Source organism: Passer domesticus, chromosome 9, assembly GCF_036417665.1.
Source record: "Passer domesticus isolate bPasDom1 chromosome 9, bPasDom1.hap1, whole genome shotgun sequence".
NCBI classification, from domain to species: domain Eukaryota; kingdom Metazoa; phylum Chordata; class Aves; order Passeriformes; family Passeridae; genus Passer; species Passer domesticus.
This window is the reverse complement of record NC_087482.1, coordinates 40,248,925-40,270,830: the sequence shown is the minus strand read 5'-3', so window position 1 is coordinate 40,270,830 and position 21,906 is coordinate 40,248,925. Positions and strand designations below refer to the sequence as shown.

The following is a 21,906-nucleotide window of genomic DNA, read 5'->3' as shown; positions in this document are numbered from 1 at the left end:
CTTCCAGGATATGGGGGTTATTCAAGCACTTCATATTCATCTCTATTAAATACTGTATCCATTCCATCATCTGAGTGTGAAAGCTCCCCATTACACCTATCATTTGCTCATTTGGCCTGCTGTGCCAGGAACTGGAGTTCTAAAATGAGACCCTAATTGGATGGATAAATAATATTTTCACAGGAAAATGTACAGGCAGGTTATTCCCCTGAAGATAAGCTTGTCCCATGAAAAGCTCCCAACATTTGTTAACGTGTTCTGCAGTCACTTATTTTGGTAAGAAGTAAATTATTGCTTGTTGTGCAGCAAAGTCTGGCACAGAGCAGTGACGCTGTAAGATTCATTGGCCTCTGAAGGACCCACCAAACAATAGCCTTGATGTGTTTTCCTTTATTTTTCAACTGGTTTCCATCTCTTTGGGGTTGGAACAGCCAACATTAATGACAAATTTTGAAGGAAAGGTTTGTTCAGTAGTTCATACTTCCTAAATTTTAACATTTAATGCTGGTGATGCAATAGACTGAATTCTGATACAATTTGACCCAGCAGCTCACCTGCATTTCCACTTTATTTTTTAGAGGGAACATTTAAAATGTTGTTAAATCTTTTCTGTCTCATGCTGGTCTGTTAAGGGTGTGTGTGTGCATGGGGATGTGTTCTATGTATTGATTTAATAGGAAAGATCATCTCTTAGAAAGAGAGAGTGAACGTGTGTGCATGCATGTGGAATGAGGGAGAGAGAGAAGAGAATCTCTATCTGTGTGTTTATCTCTGTGATAAATTATGCCTGTTAAAAATGTGATTTGCCATGAAGGTTATGAAGTGTTTTCCTCTTTAAGGGTATTATACAAACACAGTCCCCATCAGCAGAAATGAAGCTGCACTCTCGATTGTTTAGTTCAAACAGTTTGATGTTTCATTGTCCCTCAGTCAATCAGTGCCTGGAGGGATATCAGCTATTGGCTGGGAATGCATCAGAGTGACATGTAGAGCAGAGATATTCCTCAAAAGCTTGAAAATATTTCACTTAAAATACTCCTTACAGTATGCATCCCAGTCTGAGAGTAGCAGCAAAGTGAGCTCTGATTATCATTTTTAATTGTGGATCTTCCCTATTCAGTGCTAGCATCTCCCAAATTACCTTAAAATAAACATCTTCCTAGACAGATTTGTAATTCTCTCGTACTGCTTGTTTTACTCTCTGTGTAAAAGTTATATGAGGGCATGGGGTTTAGAATCAACAAAATGCATAAAGTAGAAAACGTAATGCGGCATAAATGCCACACAAATCACATCCTAAAGACAAAAGCAGATTTCAGACATCTGAATTACTGAGCACTTAATGTGGAGTGTAATCTGTGATTTGGTTTATGTTTGTTTCTGGAGTGTTGCACAGAGAAAAAAAAATATGGGGGGTTTCCTCTCTCTTCCAACACCAGGGGAAAAAGGGAGGTCTTGACCCCAAGAAAGAGCTTTTCCTGCATTGTAGGTAAATCCCCAGACAAGTGTCTCCTTTGCTGCTGGCAACTAGGCTCTATGCACAAGTAGCTGATTGAAATATCACTTGAGTTCTCTTGCTCATCACAGACTGAGTAAGAGGCTGCTTCAAAATGCAAAATTATCCTTGATAAAACCTTCCCTGGTGCCCTCCCGGTGTTTGTTCCTTTACATCACCTGCAATCTGTGTAAACCCTGCTCCTCCAAGCTCCGTAGCATCCCCCCCAGGGGTCAGGGCACTGGCAGTGCTGTTCTCAAGCCACAGCTCTCTGAAATTGTACCTAACAGATAAAATCTCAAAGATTTCCACTTAGGATGGACAGGAAGGAAAACCTGTGTTTTTTCAGTAACATTCATAATTGTAGGGAGAAAAGCTTATTCTTCCTCACGCTTTTGTTTTCCTTTGCCCAGCCCACACCTCTCGGCTCATACGCGACGCACATCTTCCCTTCAAAAAAAAAAATCAATTTCTAGAGAAATACTTTTTAAAAAATCAACCTGTTTCCCCTGCGCTGCTGCGATTGGTCCAATGAAAACCGCCGAGCCGATCGCGTCAAGAGGAAAGAGCCCTGGCTTAATTGTGAGCTAAACCTCCTGTAATCCAGGGGAGCATTTGAGATTCTGCCCAGGCAGGCGCTGGGTTTGGGCAGCCGCTGAGGGCTGTGGGTTTCTCTCGCAGCCTCCCAGCTCTGCAGCACAAGGCAGCATAGCTGATGCAGAGAGAGCTCTCCCCCCGCTGCCTCTTCCCTGGCTCTCTCGCTCTGCCTCTCGCCGGGCTTTGATTCGATATGAACAGACTGCTAACTCCGCTGCCAGAGCGAGAGCTGACATAACTCTGCAGATGGCTACCTTCGGATGATACACCTAGGGATTTTTTTCTTTAAGTAACGCTTAATGCTAATGTGTATTTTTCCCTTGTTGCCATTTTTCAGGACTGCCGGTCCCAAAGAAGAGCCCAAAGTCGGTAAGCACTTTTCAGCTACTATTTCTGTCTGTTTGTCTGCTTTGAAGGAGAAAAGCATGGGTTTGCCTTGTTTGCTTTCTGGGTCTCGATTGTTTTAAGTTGTCTTTCTGTTGCAACCATGATTACCTTGCACGGCTCCTGCTGCATGGGGAGATGAGAGGGGGATGCAGTATGGAAGGGGGACTTGTTTGCAAATAAAGCCTCAGGTTTACAAATCTGCTTCCCTGACAGATGAGCTTCTCTATCATTTAACTTACCAAAAAAAAAAAAGGCAAAAAAAAAAGCGCTATTGTTTCCTTTTGGAAAGATGGGAGGCTCCACCTTCTTGCTAGATACCAATTCCTGTCGGGTGCTCATAGGCACCAACCTTTTCCATTAACTCAATGAGTTTTCTTGGGAACCTTTGGCTGAGTTATTAACAGAATGGGAAAGCATGCACCTTGTCAGGAGAGACAAAGCATGAACAGAGCATGGTTACAGTTCCCAGGGAATACAGCCAGCTGTCCGAGTGCTCCAGATGCTCTGGAGGCATTTCCATACTGAGCAGGATTGTCCTGCAGGTGTAAGATTCCTCAAATTTTAGAAAAGCAGCAACAGAACAATATTTTCTTGTCCCCCCAAATGTATTTCCATGTAAAGCTGTTACCTGGAAACATCTTAGCATCTCAGCTAGCAGCACAGAAGCTGTGATCTCCAGTACCGTTAAAGCTCCATGAATGATATTAAGGAAGAAATTAATGTGCTATTTGTATGCAACAAAAAACAATGTTTTATTTTTAAAGGGAATGAAATACCTAAAACCTGAAAGTTTGCAGTTATCTGTTGAGAGTGGGGGAGAGACAAATTTCTCTGCCAGGAGCTTTGGGGAAGCAAAGCAAGTGAGGTATTTGCCGTGCTGTAAGATGGTGTGAAACTTCACCAACAGTCCCTGGTGGTGCCAAAACCTGCAGCTGGGCACAGCCCACCTCACTGCAAACCTGGGCAAGAGGTTTAGGAGGCGGCTGGGCAGAAAGCTCTTGCTTTTAATACAAGCTCTCTGCTCATCCAAAAAGAAAGCCCTGAAATAATTAATGTGATTCTGATGGCTCAGGGCAGCGCTGATTAAAGTCATGTGAGCCCAGGCCTCTACCATTGTCAGCTCACATTAATGTAGGGAGGCAGGAGCGCGGGGTGCGCTCCGCGGATCGCAGCGCCGTCAGCCCTGCCCGCTCGCCGCTGTCACACGTGGGGGCTGCTTCAGCCCTCGCTGAGCCAGAAGCCACTGTGTAAAACACAGACGTGTCTGGCACGTTTCTGCTCCCTGCCTCCACTTTCTCCCCCGGTCAGAGCAGGATTGGCCGCACGCGATCTGGGCTATGACTTCTGTCATTAGACCAGCCCTAATCCATCAGCCTCGCTCTTCCCGAAGCGTGGATGCTCCCACTTTGCCACACGCACAGCGGGATCCTGCTGTGCCACGCACCTCTCTGGCTGACAGATATGCACAGTGAAAATCTGAGCAGCATGTAAATCCGTGGCAGGATAATCCAGCCATGGTGAACAAAGAGGCTGCTTACAAACAGGTGTAGCTGTGAAACAGCAGATTTCCCTCTACTGTTTGTTCTGGAGAACCTGTCAGCCTGGGGAAAGCTGACATTCCTTTGCGTGCCTCTCCCAAGCCTTTTCAGGGTTCCTTCAGTGAATTTTCCTACAGTCCTAGGTGGTGCTGTTTCCTCTAAAGTGCAGGATTCTCAAAAAGCAGAGCCTCCTGTTCCCCTGGCTGCACAGGGGGTCATCACCAGTGCAGTTAGCAGTGGTGTTGTACTCACTGCAGCATCGTGCAGCAGCTTCAGAGAGCAGCTGCTCCTCGGAGGGCAGAGCCGACAGGGCAGAGCCCCTGCAGCTGCTGCTTCCTCCCCAGGCATCACTGACATTTGGGGAGTGAGCGTGGAAACCTGGGGCAAAGTGACTCGGAGCATCTCCAGGTGGATTTACACCAGCCCCAGAGCTCATGTGGCCAAGGCAACAGTCACAGTCAGGGAAGAAGTGGGGTCTAACACGGTCCTTGGTTTGTTGAAGGGCTGCTGCTCCACTGCAGGGAGCAGGGAGTCCAGCCTGACCTTTCTGACCATGAGGATTCCCACTCATGACAGGCAGGAGCCAGTCCTGCCCCGCTGGCATGGTCTGGGATCCCCTGTCTGAACTGTGCCCATGTGTTTCCCGGGCATCCCTCAATCCCAAGGACTCCCAGTGAGCTGCTGCACTGGCAGTGATGGGGTGAACACAGAGCTGCCATCAGAGCCGTGTGCCAGGGGCTGTCCCCAGCACAGCACAGCTGTGGGGCTTGGGGGGATGTGCTGCCCTTTGCCCCCGTGCCCTTTGCTCAACATCCCCCTTTTCCAGCACTCCTTGTACAATAAACAAGCTGCAGTTAGAGGACAGCACACATTGAGCTGGGAGCAGTTGGCTTTGATCTTAGCTTGTGCTTGTTTTTTCTGCTGCATCAGGGAAGTCACGACTCAGGTGTCCATCTTCTGCTTTGCTCAGGAGATGAACCCTCTCTCATTCCCCCATATCCTTTCCCAAAGCCCAAACACATTCCCCACTTGCAGCCAGTGGCTGCTTTTCCTTAAACAAACCCCATTTTCTGTTCTCAGCTCCCAGTCCTGCATTCCCCAAAGGCCAGCTTCAGGCTGTTGGTACCTCCTGGCTGTGGTGAGGTGTTAAAGCTGGAGAGGTTTGTTGGTGCTGGGGCTGTGACACAGCCTGGGAAGTTTTCTTGCCTTCAGCTCAGTTTTGCTGGGCTGTATTTGTCAGTCTGTGTGTATTTTCTGACAAACTTTGCTGTTCTTGGATTTTAAGGAAAGTTTTTCAACCTTGGTGAAAGAGCTAAATTAGTAAAAAACTCCTTTCCAGTCATACATGGGACTGGACATGTCCAAGTTCTTTATTCCCTTTCCCCTCACCAAGGACATGCTCCCAGCAGCTCTCTGCTGCTCCTTTTTTTTAAATTTCCATCAGCCTGGATGATTTTTTTAGATGAAAATAGATGACATTTTGTATTGAACATCTGGAGATATACATTCTAAGCATGAAAAGTCTCTAATATAGCATTTTCCTCTGCAATTATCCTGGTATAACATGGATGAAAACAAACTTTTTTTTTTACTTTTTTTTTTTCTCCTTGTTGCTTGCATCAAAATACTCCACAAGGGGGCAAAAATTCCCACTTCCAGCTCAGTTTGCTGTCACTGCCAGGACCAGCTTCTCCAAAAAGCTCTACAACACAAAACCTGCAGCTAGATCATCAGAAGAATGGATCACTGCAGGGGGGATAAAATGCTAAGCTCTTCCAAAAATCTGATGTTTTTCTTTTGGATTTAAATAAGTGCATTGTCAGCATAGCTGACTTGTGACCAAAAATGCAATTCCTATGCACAGCTAGTCCTGGACAAGATATTTACCACATTTTTTGGTGAATAAGCAGCACCAGGGTGCCAATGTCCTGATTTTGACAGGAAGAGAAACTGATTCCACAGTGAGTCTATAAAAGAGTATGTACAACCCTCTTCTTTCAGAGCCAGGGGCTTGGGTAGGGCATGAGAAGTTCCAGCTTCCCATGTATTTATTTTGCCATGGCTGTAAGACAGAATCAGTATTTTATTCCATCACCTGTATTTAAGTGTGCAGTCTGCCTAAATGTACTCGAGGTAATCCCATAGCTTTGATTTCTAGCCCCTTTTGGTAAAGGTTCTTCTGGTGAGCCACAGATGCTTATCAGCAGCTCTGGAGAAGATCAGCCAAGAACCAGGGCTGCTCAGGTACTTCAGTGTCCCATGCTCTTCCTAGCTCCTGGCAGAAGTCAGTACAGTTCAGCTGACACTGAAAACCACGATCAGCACTCCAGGGTGAGCTCAGAACCTCCTGCTCTGCCACCAGCCAGACCCTGAGCTCCTCTGCTGCTTTCCTGAGCAGAAAGGAGCTGGGTGTGAGCTGAGCAGGCTGGACAGTAAGATTCAGACCTAGGAGGATTCTCCTGAAGCTGGGCACAAGGCAGGAGATGGACAAGCCATCCTTTCATTGGCATTTGGTCAGCTCGTGCCTCTTGGGAAAGCTCTGCTGTTTGTTTACCAAGACACAAACCTCACCTGAGCAGTGCCCATGGCAGGGACCAGGGTGGGCAGACCCCTGCAATCCCTCATGGCTGTGATGTGCTGAAGCTGCTGCAACATCTACAAAGAAGTTTGGCCCCAAACCTTTTTGGCCTCCTCTGGTGATATGAAAGTCAATAAATATTGTCTTGGATTAATTTAATTACATACATTCTTTATTACCATGGTTGTTGCCCTTGCTGTCATCCCCTTTCAACCTCCTAAACAGAGATGTTTCAGGCTTTTTGAAGGAGTAATTTTTCAGAAAATCACCAATCCCGCTAAAGAGGTTATCACCTATTTTTTTAAAAAATACCTACTTTTACAATTGCTACTCTAGTTTAATTAGAGGTAGTTTTGCTTGAGATGTGCTGATACTTCCATTTGCAATCCAAATACAAAACAGACTTCAGTTTGTTCAAAATGTAAACCTTGTCTATCACAAAGTGAGATCACTTTTTGAAGTTCAAACTTTGTTTCTTTTTAAATGAGAAAGCTTTCAGAGAGTTCTCATTATTTCCCTAAGGACTGAATAAAGCTTCACATTTGAGTCCCTGTCCTCCACATTTTGTAACCAGCTATTTCCAGTGAGATTGGCTGAAGTTTCACAAGATTCTTGTAGTTATTTTAGTAGTTTGGCCAAACAAACCAATCCAGATGGCTGGACTGAGAGATGGTTTGTTTTTTTTTTAAAGTTGATTATCCCCAGCATAGCTGTTTTAAAATGGCTTCATTAAAAATTGAAGGACTGCATGTGAATTAGCTTCATTTACCACTTAAAAAGCTAAAAATGTTGGAAATTGGTTCAGATATTTGTATTTGAAAGTTTGCAGATGAGTAATCACAGCAGGTAAGCTTTGTTGAAAATTGCTTTAAAGGACAAAGGCAATTTCACATTCTAGTCAATCGAGATACCCTTTAAAAAGATGCTGGTGGTGGATCAACAACTCGAATGCAGGGCTGAAAGGTCAACATTATTTGGGCAGTTGAAGCTGGGATTTTTTCTCAGCTTTTTCTCTGAAGAATGTGCAACCTCACAATAATTTTACCTTGGTTTTTGGCTTTTTTAAGACTTTTAAAGAGAGCTCTTTGTATGATTACTTTCTTCTCTGTACTTTATTCAGCTATTCTGTGATGGAGGCTTTGTTTGCCTGGGGTCTTGGGTTCAGAGTGAGCCAAGGGGTGCCCAGTCCTGTGGCCAGTGAGCCCCCTGTACTGATCCAGTCTGTGTCTGCTGCTGGCTTCTGTCCCTACCCCAGCTTGGGTTCCTGGAGAGAAGTACCTGAAAGCACAGATTTCTGTCGCAGTGTTTTCAGATACACTCTGCCAGCAGGAGGTTTAAATTCCCGCCTGAGGTTTATTGGTGTTTGTAGCTGACCCCTTTTAGCTGGGAAACAGTGGATGTTGGATAAACAACCTGTGGGATGCTGTTTTTCTGGCCACCCTCTGTGTCACAGCAGCCCTGGGATCACAGCTCCCTGTTCCAGAGCAGGTGGGAGATTGCACTCAGCCTTGGTGGCAATCCAAGGTTCATCTCAAAAGAGCATTAAAAAGCATTTGTTGCACAGTGTGGGGAGCTGTTGTTGAGGATTTTGCTGCATATTGACTAGTACAAATCCTGGCAATGCGAATGTGACTCGTGCTTCATTTGTGCACACAGTTGTGAATTTAAGATCTACGTACCTTGCTTAGCTAAATAGTAAGCAGTCAGAACTCTTGATATGCTACTTTGGAATAAGCCCTGAGTTTAGACAGATACATTTTTTTCCTGTTTTAATATAATTAATTAAAACAAATTAAACTTCAAATAGACATTTTCACTTTTGCTAAGGTCTGCAGATCAGATGACCACAGACTTGTAACGTGGGGAATTGCAAGAGCTGCAGAGGAAATGTGATCTTGCATAGTAAAGGTTGTACTTGAATCTGTTTCAGAGAGACAGTCTGAGTTTTCACATTTTCTTCCATTTTCTTTCAGGCTCAAGTTAGACCCATATGTTATCTGAATAGAACATTGTTGAGACTTTCTGCCTTAATTCAGGAAAAAATAAGTACGCTGAAACTAGTAACCTATAATGAGATTTAGATCTCTTATGTGTGAGATGGAAAAATGCATTTTTTTTTAAAGGATGAATATTTTCTTTTGTATATCTCTTTCTGTCAGTCTGCCTATCAGAACCTGTCACCAGGGAATTCAGCTGTACCCAGCATTAACCGGGTAGCAGCAGAACTGTGACTTATATATTTACTTCTGTGCATGCAGAAAAGCCTGATCAAAGAAGGGAGAAAAATTGATGGAAAACACCCACTCAGCGACCAATAACCGTCTGTTCTCTCTCCCTTTCCACTCGCTCTCTTCCTTACAGCAACCACTTGAAAGGAAAGACAGCCAAAACAGTTCCCAGCAGAGCGTCTCCAGCCACCGCAGCGGGCACACCGCGTCCCCCGCGCACAGCGCCCAGGTGCTGCCCGACTACGCCGCCCCGGAGGCGCCAGCCGCCGACCAGCCGGACACTTCTGGGCAGAAAAAGCCAGATCCGTTCAAAATCTGGGCCCAGTCCAGGAGCATGTATGAAAGCCGACGTGAGTATGAAGCAGGTGTAGTTGCTAAGGCTACGGCTACCGGCAGCTGCTCCCTGCGTATTTTCTTTGCGAAGAAATGAATCTTTTTTTGGTTTCTTGGTGGAAATGTAGGGATTCTGCTGGTTGATTTGGTGTCTGTCAGTGAGTTACACTTGGTAGAGCTGCAGTTTGCTGTCTCACGAGGATGGGGTTTAGATCATCTCTAGGAAAGGGCGCTTAGACCACAGCTTAATATGAAAAATCCCTTTAAAATTAAAGACTGTTCTTTCCTCTATATTTTTATTGTGCTTTTAAATTAGGCTGGAGGAGAATTTTCAAGTTTGTTATCCAGATCCTAACCTCTTTTTTGAGGTTAAGACTCATTATCTGATATGCATAGGAATTTCAGTAAGGAGGGGAAGTATTTAGTTTGCTGAAATTCATATCAGATGCTTTTCAGCCTCACTCTGGGGAGGAGAAAATCCAGCTGAGCCATTTTACTTTGACCAGAGTGGACACTTTAACAATACAGATATTAAATGCATATTGTAAGTGGCTTTTATGGCAATTAATAATCTGCACACTTGGCTAATAATGCAGCAGGGTTTTGACTCTGTTCCAAGACTATAAATGTGGTTTCAATCAGTTTCTTCTCGGGAAACAAAATAAACACATTGGCTTTGCTTTAATTGCACTGCTGAAGATGATCAAATCTGTAAAAGCTTCTTAAAGAGTTAGAGTGTTAGGTTCATTTTGAAAGGCAGTAGTTACTTTAGTTAGAGAAAACAGAGTTTCAAATTCTTAGTGCTCTGAGAGTATCACCTGCAGTTTGATTTTATTGTCTAACTGGAAATTGGTAAAACCAGTAAGAAATTAACCTTTACCTCAGAAAGAAAAATGGTAGGACTTTTTTTCACTGATGAAATGAATCACTTTGAAGTCTTATATCCTGGGAAAATTAAATCATGAGTCACAGTTTCTTGGCTGAAGATGCATCTCTTTGGATTGAATGTCTCAGCAATGCAGTTTGTAGGTGTCTCTGCTTTTGTGCTCTGCCTCCTTTCCCATCCTTTCCTAGGGATTGGGTGTACTGACCCTGCGGGCTCTCGGGCTGGGTCAGGCTGATCTGCAGAGTGCAGTGACAGAACTTGTATGTGAAGCTCATTGAAACGGGAAAAAAGGGTGAGAGCTGAGGGACAGCAGCTGCTGAGCCCTGCAGAGCTGTGGGCAGAGCTCCTCCTTCTCCTGCCTGGCTGGACAAGTGTCCCATGGCACTGGCCTTCCCTCTGCCCAGTCCATGTGGTTCCCACTGGCACTGTGCTGCCATTGCCTCTGACCCCCTTCAGCTACTTAGCTGATTTCTAATTAACTGTTTAACTCATACTAATTAGTCATTAGTATCAGCTTAGCAGCCTTAACTCCTGCCTGTCTTTCCTGATAAAACCCAAGACTGAGCTGCAGAAAGCCTGAAGTGCACAGGCTGGCAGTCACCCTTCTGTGTCACCTCCAGCACCACGTGCTAAATCCTCCCTCTTTCCTCGATGGCTGCAGTTATCCTGTAGAGGTTTTGTCCTTGGCTGGGACTAGAGCCCCTCCAGAGCCCTTTTCACAATCTCTTGACCTGCTGGCTTCCCACTTCCCATCTTTTCCTGTGCCACAATCCTCACTGCTTGGGCCTGTTGCTAGACTGGGATCTGCTATACCCCTTCAGCTTCCCTGGCTCACCTTTCCATAGTCCAGTATCTCTGTAGTGGGGCTGATCTTCTTCTCCTGCTTCAGTCCTTGTCTCTTGCCTCTTCTACCAGATAAAACCTGTTTGAACATTGGTGCTCTTCTATGACCTTTTCATCCCATTGCTGTTCCCTTCCAGAAGGTGTTTTTTTCTGAGATTTCTTGGTTTCATAGATACGAGTCCTTTGGAGAATGGTAGAAATGTGATTATGGTCATATCTTCTTTTAAACCATTAGAGGTGCCCAAGAGCCTGTGAATTTCCAACCCTAAGCTGGAGTGAAACACATTCCCTGGGGATTAACCTGCACTCTTAGCTAGTGACATGGCTTTGCTGTGGGTAATGAAATGTGAAGAAAAGCAGGAAAGATAAGTGAAAAATTGAGCTGGATGTGCTCTGTCTACTTTTGTGGTCTGATCCCAAAGCATGACTGGTGGTTTTACTTCAAGGTCAGTGGTCAGCTCCTCCTTGCATCTCCAAGTCCTTATTTATCACCAGTCTCATGAAGCAGAGTCTGTGGTTCACAGCTGAAACCTGGCTGTGCTGCCCAGGGGCCTTGGGGTGAAGCCCTGTGTTTCTTTGCCTTTCTTATGAGCCTGAATCATTCCATTGAGACTCATTCCCAGTTTTTCCCAAGCTTGGCTTTCAGGTTATATATATCAGGTTATCTGTGCTCTGCTGACACTGAGCATCAGAGTGTGTGATGGGAGGAACCATTCCCTGGGGACTCCAGTTCCATCTCTCAGCTCCACCTGTGCTGTTCATGTTTTTACCCAGCTGCAGTTGGATTTAATTCCCGTGCCACCTTTGGCTGGTGGGGAAACAGTTCTGTCTTCTCTTTCTCTTTTACTTGGGCATCCATTCCCTCAGGCTTTGGGGCTGCATCTCCAATGACAGCTTTGGGTGCTGGGTGTGACTCTCTGCAGCCTTCTGATGGAGGTGTGAGCAGAACTAAGTGAATATCTTATGCACAGCAGGAGGATGTCACCCTAGTGCCAGGGCTGAGGGGGGGTGACACATCCAGTCACCAGGGAATTTGGTGGGTTCTAGAAGGTTCCATCACTTGAGGAGCCCCAGCACAGCTCTTCTGCCACTCAGGCCAGGGCTTGCCCTCTGGTAATTGCTGGCCTTAAATTTTAAAAAGCCTGAAAAGGGTTGTAGGATGTTCTTCTATAGAATGTTCTTCAGGGTTTTGAGTCCTCAACAAGTGGACTGACAAACAGGAACAAGCCTTTGTGTTGAGGTATATGATGAATTTAAAAAGGACAGAATTTGAGAGCATTAGATCATCTTAAGTGTTTTATTTTGTCCCATTTTTGAAATTGTTGAGCATAAAAAGAGTATAGTGCAATTTTTCAAGTGCATTTGACAGAAGAAGAAGAATTCGTTAGCTCCAGCCCAGACAAATTTTTTTTCATCTAAAAATAATATTGTAAAGAGGTTTTATTCAGTATATGAATTTTTCTTCTCCAAGATATTTCTAAGAAGTACTGAATCTGTAATGAATACCTACTGCCTTTTTCTCTGGGAAAGCATCCCACTGTTACTTACATTAATAATAAGAATGTAGACACAGAAAGCAAAGGCAACATTTTAATATTTCAGAATTTCTAAAATTCGTTCCTCCTCTACTTGAGTTGTCTTTGGATCAGTATTTCTTTCAAAAAGACTCTATTTGCCTTATGTGACCGGTCTCACTGAAGTCATTGGTAGAGCACACAGGTTGAAAAGCACCAGCTAACCCATAATTGTGTAAAAGCATGTGTTTTTATTATTTACCCAGAGCACCTTAATATCAGAAAGTGCTCCAGTTCTGCAGGGGAGAGCCACAGACATTGCTTGTTTAGGGGAAGGAAAAAAGTAACAAAAATTAAGCTAGAATTAATAATGCAAAGCTAAGGAAAGGCTCCATCACTGTTTCTGGACTGGCTGAGGGGAAGCAGATTAGAACTGCAACTTTATTCCACAAATGTGGGTTAAAGTTACTGAATGTGGGGCTCCCCAGGGTGAGGGGATCAGCCCTGCAAGGTGCTGAGTGCTTGGGCTCGGCTCCAAGGAAGCTTATTTTCAAGCTGTAAACCCAAAGGCATGCTTTAAGGCTAAGGCTGAGCTCAGATGCTGTGCTGCAGTCTGGCCCAGAGTGACCAGTCTTTGCTGGGTTAAGATGTTTGAGAATAGCCAGCTTTGTGGGGATGTGAAAACAGCATTTGGTGGTGGTAACAAATGCACTCTTTGCTGGTGCTGAGCTTTAGCTGCCTGAGCTCCTCGTTATGGGTAACTCATTGCTGCTCGTGGGAGTTGTGTACATGAATCAGAGGGAAGGACAAACCCGTAAGGTTTGAAAGCTGAAGCAGTTCCAAGATCCAGGAATGACACACTTGAAGAGCACTCGGAGAGAGAAACAGCAATTGAATGGCTTAGCAGAGAACCACAATTCAGAAACCTCACACTGTTTTATTGAAATATATTTTTATAATATGCTTTTTACTTTTCAATGTATTATTAAACTTCCTTAAAGATTAACACAATCTGTTGTCAAATTTTTCTCATGTGGCCTGATTGCTTTGCAAAATACCATATCCTACATATGGCCATCTGTCAAAACAGCAGTGACAAAATGAATTAATCTGAATTGCAGATGTGTTAATGAATCCCTTTGAAGGGCTTAAGCATTTAATTAAAAGTAAAGCAGAACACGATAGAGAATTTTTAAAGCTTTTAAAATATTCGAAGTTGTCATTAACATTTGAATTTTATTTTCAGGCATGGAATTTGTTTGGGAGGATTTTTCTCTCCCCAAATCTAATTAAAATAATACAAACAAGTCTTGACCCTAGCATGTTTGCTCATGGCAGTTACATAGAACTAAAAATATTTGCACAATAACACAAATATTAGATAATTTTCCCTTAAAATAGAAGAGTACTCTCCTGAAATCGCAACCACCTTCTGATCAGAGTTGAAAGATGATGTTTAATAAAAGCCCTTTGGTAGGGTTATGTCCCTTTATTATGTTAATAGTAGACAAACAGTTGCAGTGATACTCTTGGGCACACAGATGTATCCGTGCCCTTGGAGAACATGTTGCTAAAAGGGACCACAGTACTTGTGTGAGCTTGTTCATCTTGTCAAGAGTCCCTGCTGAAACCATCTTTCAAAAGCTTTCCATGCCACCACCAAGGGCTGGTTAAAGGGAAAAGACAAAAAAAAACAAAATTGAATTCTCCTGCAGTGGGATAGTTTAGAAAATGGATTTCTTTCAAATATGGAGCCTTATGAGATCTATGGGTAAATTGCAGGACTTTTCAGCTCTGAAACTCTCCATCAGCTTCAGTGAGACTGTCCACTCCTGATTTCAGATTTGTCCTCATATACTTTGCTGAATCTGGGCCTTAAAGATTTTGTGCTTTGCTAAGCTATGAGTCACTGAAAGTGCTGCTGCCTTAAATGAGCCAGTGACTAAAGCAAACTCACACTGATCATTCTTGAATCTATCGTATGTTGAAACTGATGTCGCACTAGGCAGATTTTTATTTTATATAACATGTTAAAGTTTGCATAGTAAATTTTGATTAAAATTATCTGTAATTAAGCACTGTGTTCATTGTTCATCACCACATATTTAGAATTTCTTTTAACATTAGGTGAAGATATTTCCATTTGGAAAACTAACTTGTGTCTTGAAGTTGAAAGGTTTTTTGTAGAAAAGTATATTTAAGGTGTTCTCACAGAAACTTTTCCTCTAAGGAGAAAAAAGGTTTTTCAAATATACCTGCATGCATGTGCATAAATGTGTAAATTTATATGTGTGTGTATTTTATATCTATATGTGCACAGACAGAGAGATGTGAAACTTAGTATGTCATAATCCATAGTAGCTATAACTTTAACGAGTTGTGCATGCAGGTCTAACATGACCCATAAAGTCACAATTAATTAAATGAACTAACAAGAAAGCACATACGTTAAGCTTTGCAAAACTGTAAAATTAATATTACAGCTATGTCACCTTCACCTGCAACTGGACTGAGCAAGGGTGAGAGAGAGAGAGAAATCAATTCCACGAGTTTTGGAGAATGTAAGATTGTGCCGAGAATGTATCTGTGTCTTGTGATGTCTTGTTCTGGTGTCATTGCTGCTCTGTGGCGGGGGGCTCTTCATCACCAAGGGAGTCTGGCAGGGCCATGTGCCAGGTTTAGCCACCCAGGGGCAAAGCCTGGCTTTGCTGTCCTGGCTGGATGGTGTAGGTGGGCGGGGTGGGTGTATCGTGGTCCTGTTTCCTTCATGCGTTTGCCCACGTGGTTCATCAATGGGGCTACATCACCCACCTGTCCTGCCATTCACAGAACTCTTCTTACCACTTCTGCACTGCTCTCCAAATGGTCTGGTTTAATTTGGGACAAGCAGACTGCTGTTAAATTTTACCCATTTGGGCTGTATACCTGTTTTATCAGACAGACATGCTTGAGATCAGCCACGGTGCAGGGTTGCAATGAATGACTCCTAGAGGCCATTTTTCATTAATTTTCAACAGAGTTTCGGCAGTACCATGTTCCCATTGACTAAGGAAAGTGGCTCCTCAGAAGTGCAACTGAATAATGGGACAACCTAAAATAATTTTCTGGTATGGAACCTCAGAGGGTCTCACCTCTGAAGCTCGGGGGTGGATGGGTGTTCTGGGCTGTGCCAGTGAATCACTGCCCTACAGAGCTGCTGCAATAAGTGGTAAAAGGAGCTTTGTACTCATTCTGTGAAAAGGTGTGTTCTCTCTATGTCTGTTCTGTTTGTGTTCCACCTCGCTGAAATCCTTCCAGTGGGAAGAGCATTATGTGAAAGAGCTGGCTTCTTTGGGGGCAGACTCGTCATTTTTTGCTGCTTTGGTCTGACACGGCTGGTCCAGCCTGGCCTGCTGTTCCCTCCAGCAGCATTAATTGTGTATCTGGGACCCAAACCAGAGACATACGGCATCGCTCAGTGAGACTGGAGGGGTGACAAATGGAAGGTGTTGAGAGATGCCGAGGACACCGGCCCACGCCGGAGCTCTCTGCAGCAGCCGCTTTACCTCTGACAGATCCAACACACACTATTAATTGTTTGGGGCCAGCCTTTGCCAAAACAGCCTGCGAAGGGCTGAGAGACGCTCCTGACTGTCTGCTTGTCACGCTCCCCTTGCTGAAGGCAGTGGCAAACAGCAATTAATTCATTGTCTGAATTCTGTTGTGCTGCACGTCTGTGCGTGGCGAGCTGCCTTCAGCCAGAGGAGATGGGGCATCATCACCCGAGCACTCTGTAATTGTGTCTGGACAAAAATCAGCCTCTAATTCAGTGAGGGCACGGGTGTTAAGCTTAGCTTATAATTGCAGGTAATTAAAATGTAAAAATATTATCTGCAAAGCCAGCTTAAATGAAAATGTCGAAGCAGACATTTGTACCCCACCATTCACCTATTTGTTTAATTTTTAGTATTCCCAGTTCTTCAATTCATGTTATATTTTAACTCATTGAAGAGAGACCTTCAGAGATAACCAAAAATCTGACAAGCACCTGAGCAGACCCAAATTTTTGCAGAATAAGCACAGACAGTGTAAAATCCAATTAGGGCCCAATCTGACATTCATTGATACCGATAGTAAACAATCTGTTCATAGATACAGAAAGCTAGATGATGTGTCACTAAACGTTCTGTATCCTGTGTCTGAAAAGGCATTTATTTAAATTGGATTCCTGAACGATATACTTTGGTTTCTTTGCTGAAGTTATAGGCAGCTGACTGGTAAAGCAACAGCTTTTTATTATCATTAATTATAAATTTTGGGAGGGGATCATTACAAAATTAGTCAATGTTACAGATACTATCCAATAAATATTAAATGAACCTGAAGTTGTCTTCTGATATGATATAATGTTAGCAATTAGTTATGCATTTTTAAAAAAGGGATGAAAGCAAGCACGAGTAAGTTAATATAAAACATTGCTGTTCAACAGCGCTTCAAGGTTAGTGCTTCACTGTATGTAATATTCATTGTAAAAACCTTGCTGGTGTTCCATACTAATGAGTAGGTGAGGTTGGGCTTTTTTATATTTCCAGCTGGTTTTATCTCTTCAGTGCTTTTGCAGAGCCTGCACACGAGCAAGGGAGAGTCAGGAGAGCTGCATTGCTTTGAGTGGAGCCCTTCTGATTTACACCAACTGGGGATCTGTCCCCACAGTTATTTAAAGCAGAGCTGGTTGACAGACAGCAAAGTATGCTTGGGAAAGTTAATTAAATAGTAGAAGTCATAACAAGTGGCTCTTCTGTCTCCCATGTAAGAGGAGGCAGCTGTATTGTTTCTGGCAGAGTAATTCTCTACTGTGCACATTTATTTATTGATGGTTTGGAAGAGACTGTTGCAATGGGTAATGATGCTAATATTGACAGAAGGAAATATTATAGGGATAAATAAAGGGCAAGTTGCAATTAGATACCTAGAAAGTAGAAACCACTGCATAACTTTTAATGGTAATATAAATAATAATCCTTTAGTATTTAAAACTATAAATGTTGATAGTTGTGTCTTTTTTTTTTTACGTAAAAAGGAGGTGGTCTCCAAACCCTCCTCATTTAAAGGTTAAAATTGCATGGCACATCCTTTTATGTACATCTGAGTAGTCCTGATTTGGGTAAAAAGGTATGGTATTTTGATTAAAAATGATAGTTTTCTTCTTTCCCTTCAGTTCCAGATTATCAAGAGCAGGATATCTTTCTATGGAGAAAGGAAACTGGGTTTGGATTTAGGATTCTAGGTGGAAATGAGCCTGGAGAACCTGTGAGTATCATGTTTTAGTTTGTGACATCTTTCAGAAACACAGCAGTAGAATGTACAGCTGTGCAGAACTATGCTGTATCATCACTGCTAAATAGTTACTGGTCTATATATAAATCCTGCATCTCCCCACCCTCCCTCCAAAATAACCCCACAACTCCATTACTGAAATGGGTTTGGCTTGTCCTTCTACTTTAATGGTAAACCAAATGAAAACACGGAGGTCCTTGGACACTGAGGACAGGATGTCCTGGTCATGTTTGCAAGTATTTTGGTCTTAGAATGCCAGGTTCCCTGATCTTAGAATGCTCAGTTCTCTCCTTGAACTCAGTTAATTTATTTACCATAAATCCAGTGCCTGTGGGAGGTGTCATCCCTTCCTGTGCTGCACAGGTCCTAGCTAGATAAGTGGCAGCATGACTTCGCATGTTTTTCCCTGCCAAAATTATTTTGCTCATTTATGGGAAGAGAGGCCACGAATTCATCTCGTGTTAGAGTAGCTCCACAGAACTCACTGAGGATAAACCAAGACTGAGTTGGAGGACAAGCGTGTGGTGCAGAGCTTGTAAACCCTGCAGGCAACTGAAAGGGTAACTCAATCTCAGCTTCCCTGACAAGACCCTCAGTGCTATTAACCATCTTCCTGTCTGGTCACTGTCTGGTTGAAGAAGTTTCCCAAGGCTGTCTGTCCTTAGAGTGAATGGACTGCCTAAAGAAACAAGATGTCAATTTATTACAATTTCCCAATGTGCTGTATTCACATAGAACCGCTTTCACAGGAACAACTTCCCTGACCAGCAGACATTTGTCAACTATTTCATGTGTAACTAGGAGTGCCCCTTGCTTGCAGCTGGCTGTTGAGCTGGCTCTCATTGCTCTCTCTCCCCCTGTGCCAATTCCCCAGATTTACATCGGTCACATTGTACCGCTGGGCGCTGCCGACGCCGACGGCCGCCTGCGATCGGGCGATGAGCTGATCTGCGTGGATGGGACGCCCGTGGTGGGCAAATCACACCAGCTTGTGGTCCAGCTCATGCAACAGGCGGCCAAACAAGGTCACGTCAATCTGACCGTCAGGCGCAAAGTGGTTTACACAGGTAGGCTGCAGTATCACCCCGCAGGGGTGGATTTTCTTGCCAGGATCCCATCTGTTCAGCAAATGGTCTAAGGAAAAAAAAAAAGCTTCTTCTAGTGCTGGGAAAACTCAAGGGATGGACTGTTATTTTTATTTTTTTGCCTGTTTTTCGTTTTTGTTGTTCCTGATCAAATAAATTTCAAGTATTTTTTTCCAGTCAAGGCTCTCTTAGTTGGCTTTTCCAGTCTTCATAAGGTTTCTGATAAAATGGGGAACTGTTCGGTTGCAACGTATAGTTTTTAGTTTGACTTATGCAGCAGACACTGTGGCCAACTGCTTGTGTTTTCTGTATACTTCCCAAAATAAATGTGCAGCCTGATAGTCACCCTTAAACTGGGAGTGAGGGAAAAGATGATGAAGAGTCCAGAAAAGGGGAGGCAAGGGCAGAGTGTGAGTGAAGGCTCTGGTGTGTGGTGGCTGCTGTCCCAGGCTCAGAGGAAACTTCAACATGTAGTCAAGTGGCCTCAGGATGGGAACCTGCAAACATTGTTGGTTCTGGTGGGCCAGGGTGCACGTGTTTGCTGTCACAGAATCATAGAATGGTTTGGGCTGAAAGGACCTTAGATATCATCCATTTCCAGCCCTTCTGCCATGGGCAGAGACACTTTCCAGTAGACCAGGTTGCACATGTCTAGAGAATTTTCTGTGTGCTGAGTTATGCTGGGCATTGTGCACACACTGCACAAGTGGAGGATCTAAATGAACAGAAAAGAAGCTGGCAGAAAGACAAAGATGCAAAGAGAAGTGACACTGCCTGGTACCATTTTGGCACCCCGATAAGTGATTGAAAAATGTCATGATAGCAGAGAAAATGAAGACATGGGCATGAGTTTTTTAAATAACATGTGGCCGTGTGTTTAATACTGGAGAGTAACTTTTGAGTGCTGCCTGTCCCTTTGAACCCCTTTAGGAACTCAGGTGTGGGATTTGCTTTTACTCCACTCAAAGAAAAGGATATTATGTAGCTTTTCAAGTTTAGGCATCATCAGATAAATAGGCAGTGATGTACTTTGATCTTAGAGAGAATCAAAATAACAGGTTGGAAATTAGGTCCTCAGTGGAAGTTAGGACTAGAAGAGTGCCTCTGAAATAGCTCTGTGATCTTATCCAGGCCTGAGCTCCTTCTGCACAATAATAAATAAATGTTCACTTCTCATTTCTTTCTTTCTTCCCAATATGGATTAAACACCAGGTTATGTCTCTCCTCTGACAGCCTCTCTTTAATTCCTGACCAAGGTCTGGTGTGAGAGAAGCTTTAGAAGAGCATTGGGAGGAAGGGGAAGGGCAGCTGAATTTTGGTATTGTTTTTGTGTGTAGATTTTCTATGCAGTTTTACAGCCTCCAGGCTGGAAATTACCATGAAATATTTAGATGCATGAGATCTCTCTTGATATTTCATTCAGAAGCATGTTACTGCAGATCGAGCTATTTCTGAATCATTGCAAATGTGGACACTTACTCTAGGATAAATTATTCAGAATCCCTTCTTTCACCTTATATTTGCAGGCTTTTAAATTTCAGCAGAACTTTGTAGAGAAGGCTGTTCCTGAATTTCGGTCCCTTGTTCCTCCTGTCATCTGTACGCCAGTAGAAAAGGATTGTTCACCTAAATGAGTACTCTCTGTCCTCAGATCCATGTAGGGGAAATTTTATGCTCCTGTAATCTTAATATGAAGAATGCAATCTATTTAATACATACTTTTAAGTATATAAGTGCAGACAGGACTTCTATCCAAGGATATTTTAAAGTCCTTGGGTTTTTTTGCATTGTGAATTTGAGGTTTAGATTTTGTTTACCATCCATTTTCATGCTGCTGCTTTTAAGATCTTCAGCTTAATTTTGATTCACCAAATTGGAGAAGTGACCTGATTAGCAGAGGCAGCCATTCAGCAAGGACAAGTGCAATATGCTGCTCTCAGCTGCACAAATGGGCTGTGGAGAACAGGCTGAGTAACAAGAAGTGGAAGCTATTGTGGGCCACGAGCTTTATGCTGAGGTTGGCTCAGGTGAAGAAAAGACTGTGCAGGGATGTAGGCAGGGGGAAACTCTCCTGATTTCCCAGCAGATGATGGCTTAGTGCAATATGGTCCAGCACTTCAAGAAAGACATATTTGAGTTGGAGAGAGCCCAACTGGAACGAGTCCAGAAGACAGGGAAAATAAGGAGAGCTCTAGAAAACATGGTCTGAAAGGAAATATTGAACAAATTTGGATTCTTTAGCTTAAAGCAGAGGGGGAGGTATTAAACTTCCCAAGACTATAAGAGGCTGCTGCAAAGAGGAAGAGAATAATATGTTCTCCATATGCCTGTTAGATAGCACTAGAAATAATAGCCTTATGTAGCAGCAGGGAAGATTTAAGTCAGATATTGCAACCAATAGATTGCCTGGGGAGATATTTAACAGCTGATTAGACAAACATCTGTCAGGACTGATATTAGGTAGAGTTGGCCCTCACTTGAGCAGAGCCTGGACTAAGCAATTTTTTTGAGATTTCTTCAAGCCTTGTGGTAGCTGATTAGATTTCAAACTAATACCCCTTCCAACTTCAATTGCTGTTAAACACTTGTTTAATATTAACGTTAACAGTGTTTAATGTTTGTACCAGACTGTACAGATGATAGTTGCTGGTTCTTTTATACAGAAATGTTTGGTTCACAAGTTGTTTTTCTCATATTGAGAGATTGTTATTACTAAAGATTCCATTAATCAAAGGCAATCAGTGCACTAATTGATAGCTTTCAGTTTGAAATGTCACAGAAGGTGTTGTTGTGAGATATTACTGTCTCTCCTTGTGGCTTGTGCATAGATATGTACGTATATATATACATACATATATGTCTGTATATACATACATACATATGGTTGTATGTATATAACTGAAGTGGGGATGCAATAGATAGAGAATGCACCTTTGAACAAAAGCAATCCAGGTTTAAAATGCCACAGAGCATCCAAGCACACAGCACTGCACTGGTTTAACCAGGCTGCAGTTTGGTAGTGGACAGCTTTGGCTGAATGAGCACACACAGGAGAGGGTGAGCACTGTGGGCAGTGCCACCACCGGGCAGAGCTATTGAAAACATG

The 21,906-nt window shown here is 43.3% G+C and overlaps 1 protein-coding gene across 32 annotated transcripts in view; it reads left to right on the top strand.

Annotated features, from left to right (window-relative positions):
- MAGI1 (membrane associated guanylate kinase, WW and PDZ domain containing 1) overlaps window positions 1-21,906 on the top strand; it is a 335,995-nt gene that overhangs the window by 296,576 nt on the left and 17,513 nt on the right. For 25 of the 32 annotated variants that reach the window (XM_064432966.1, XM_064432965.1, XM_064432955.1 and 22 more), the window contains 5 exons: window positions 2,430-2,461; window positions 8,957-9,173; window positions 14,883-14,960; window positions 17,597-17,688; window positions 18,590-18,782. In XM_064432966.1, the coding sequence (XP_064289036.1) occupies window positions 2,430-2,461; window positions 8,957-9,173; window positions 14,883-14,960; window positions 17,597-17,688; window positions 18,590-18,782 (612 nt within the window). The remainder of the gene's footprint in view (window positions 1-2,429; window positions 2,462-8,956; window positions 9,174-14,882; window positions 14,961-17,596; window positions 17,689-18,589; window positions 18,783-21,906) is intronic. The other 7 variants (XM_064432960.1, XM_064432949.1, XM_064432958.1 and 4 more) reach the window with 1 other exon arrangement.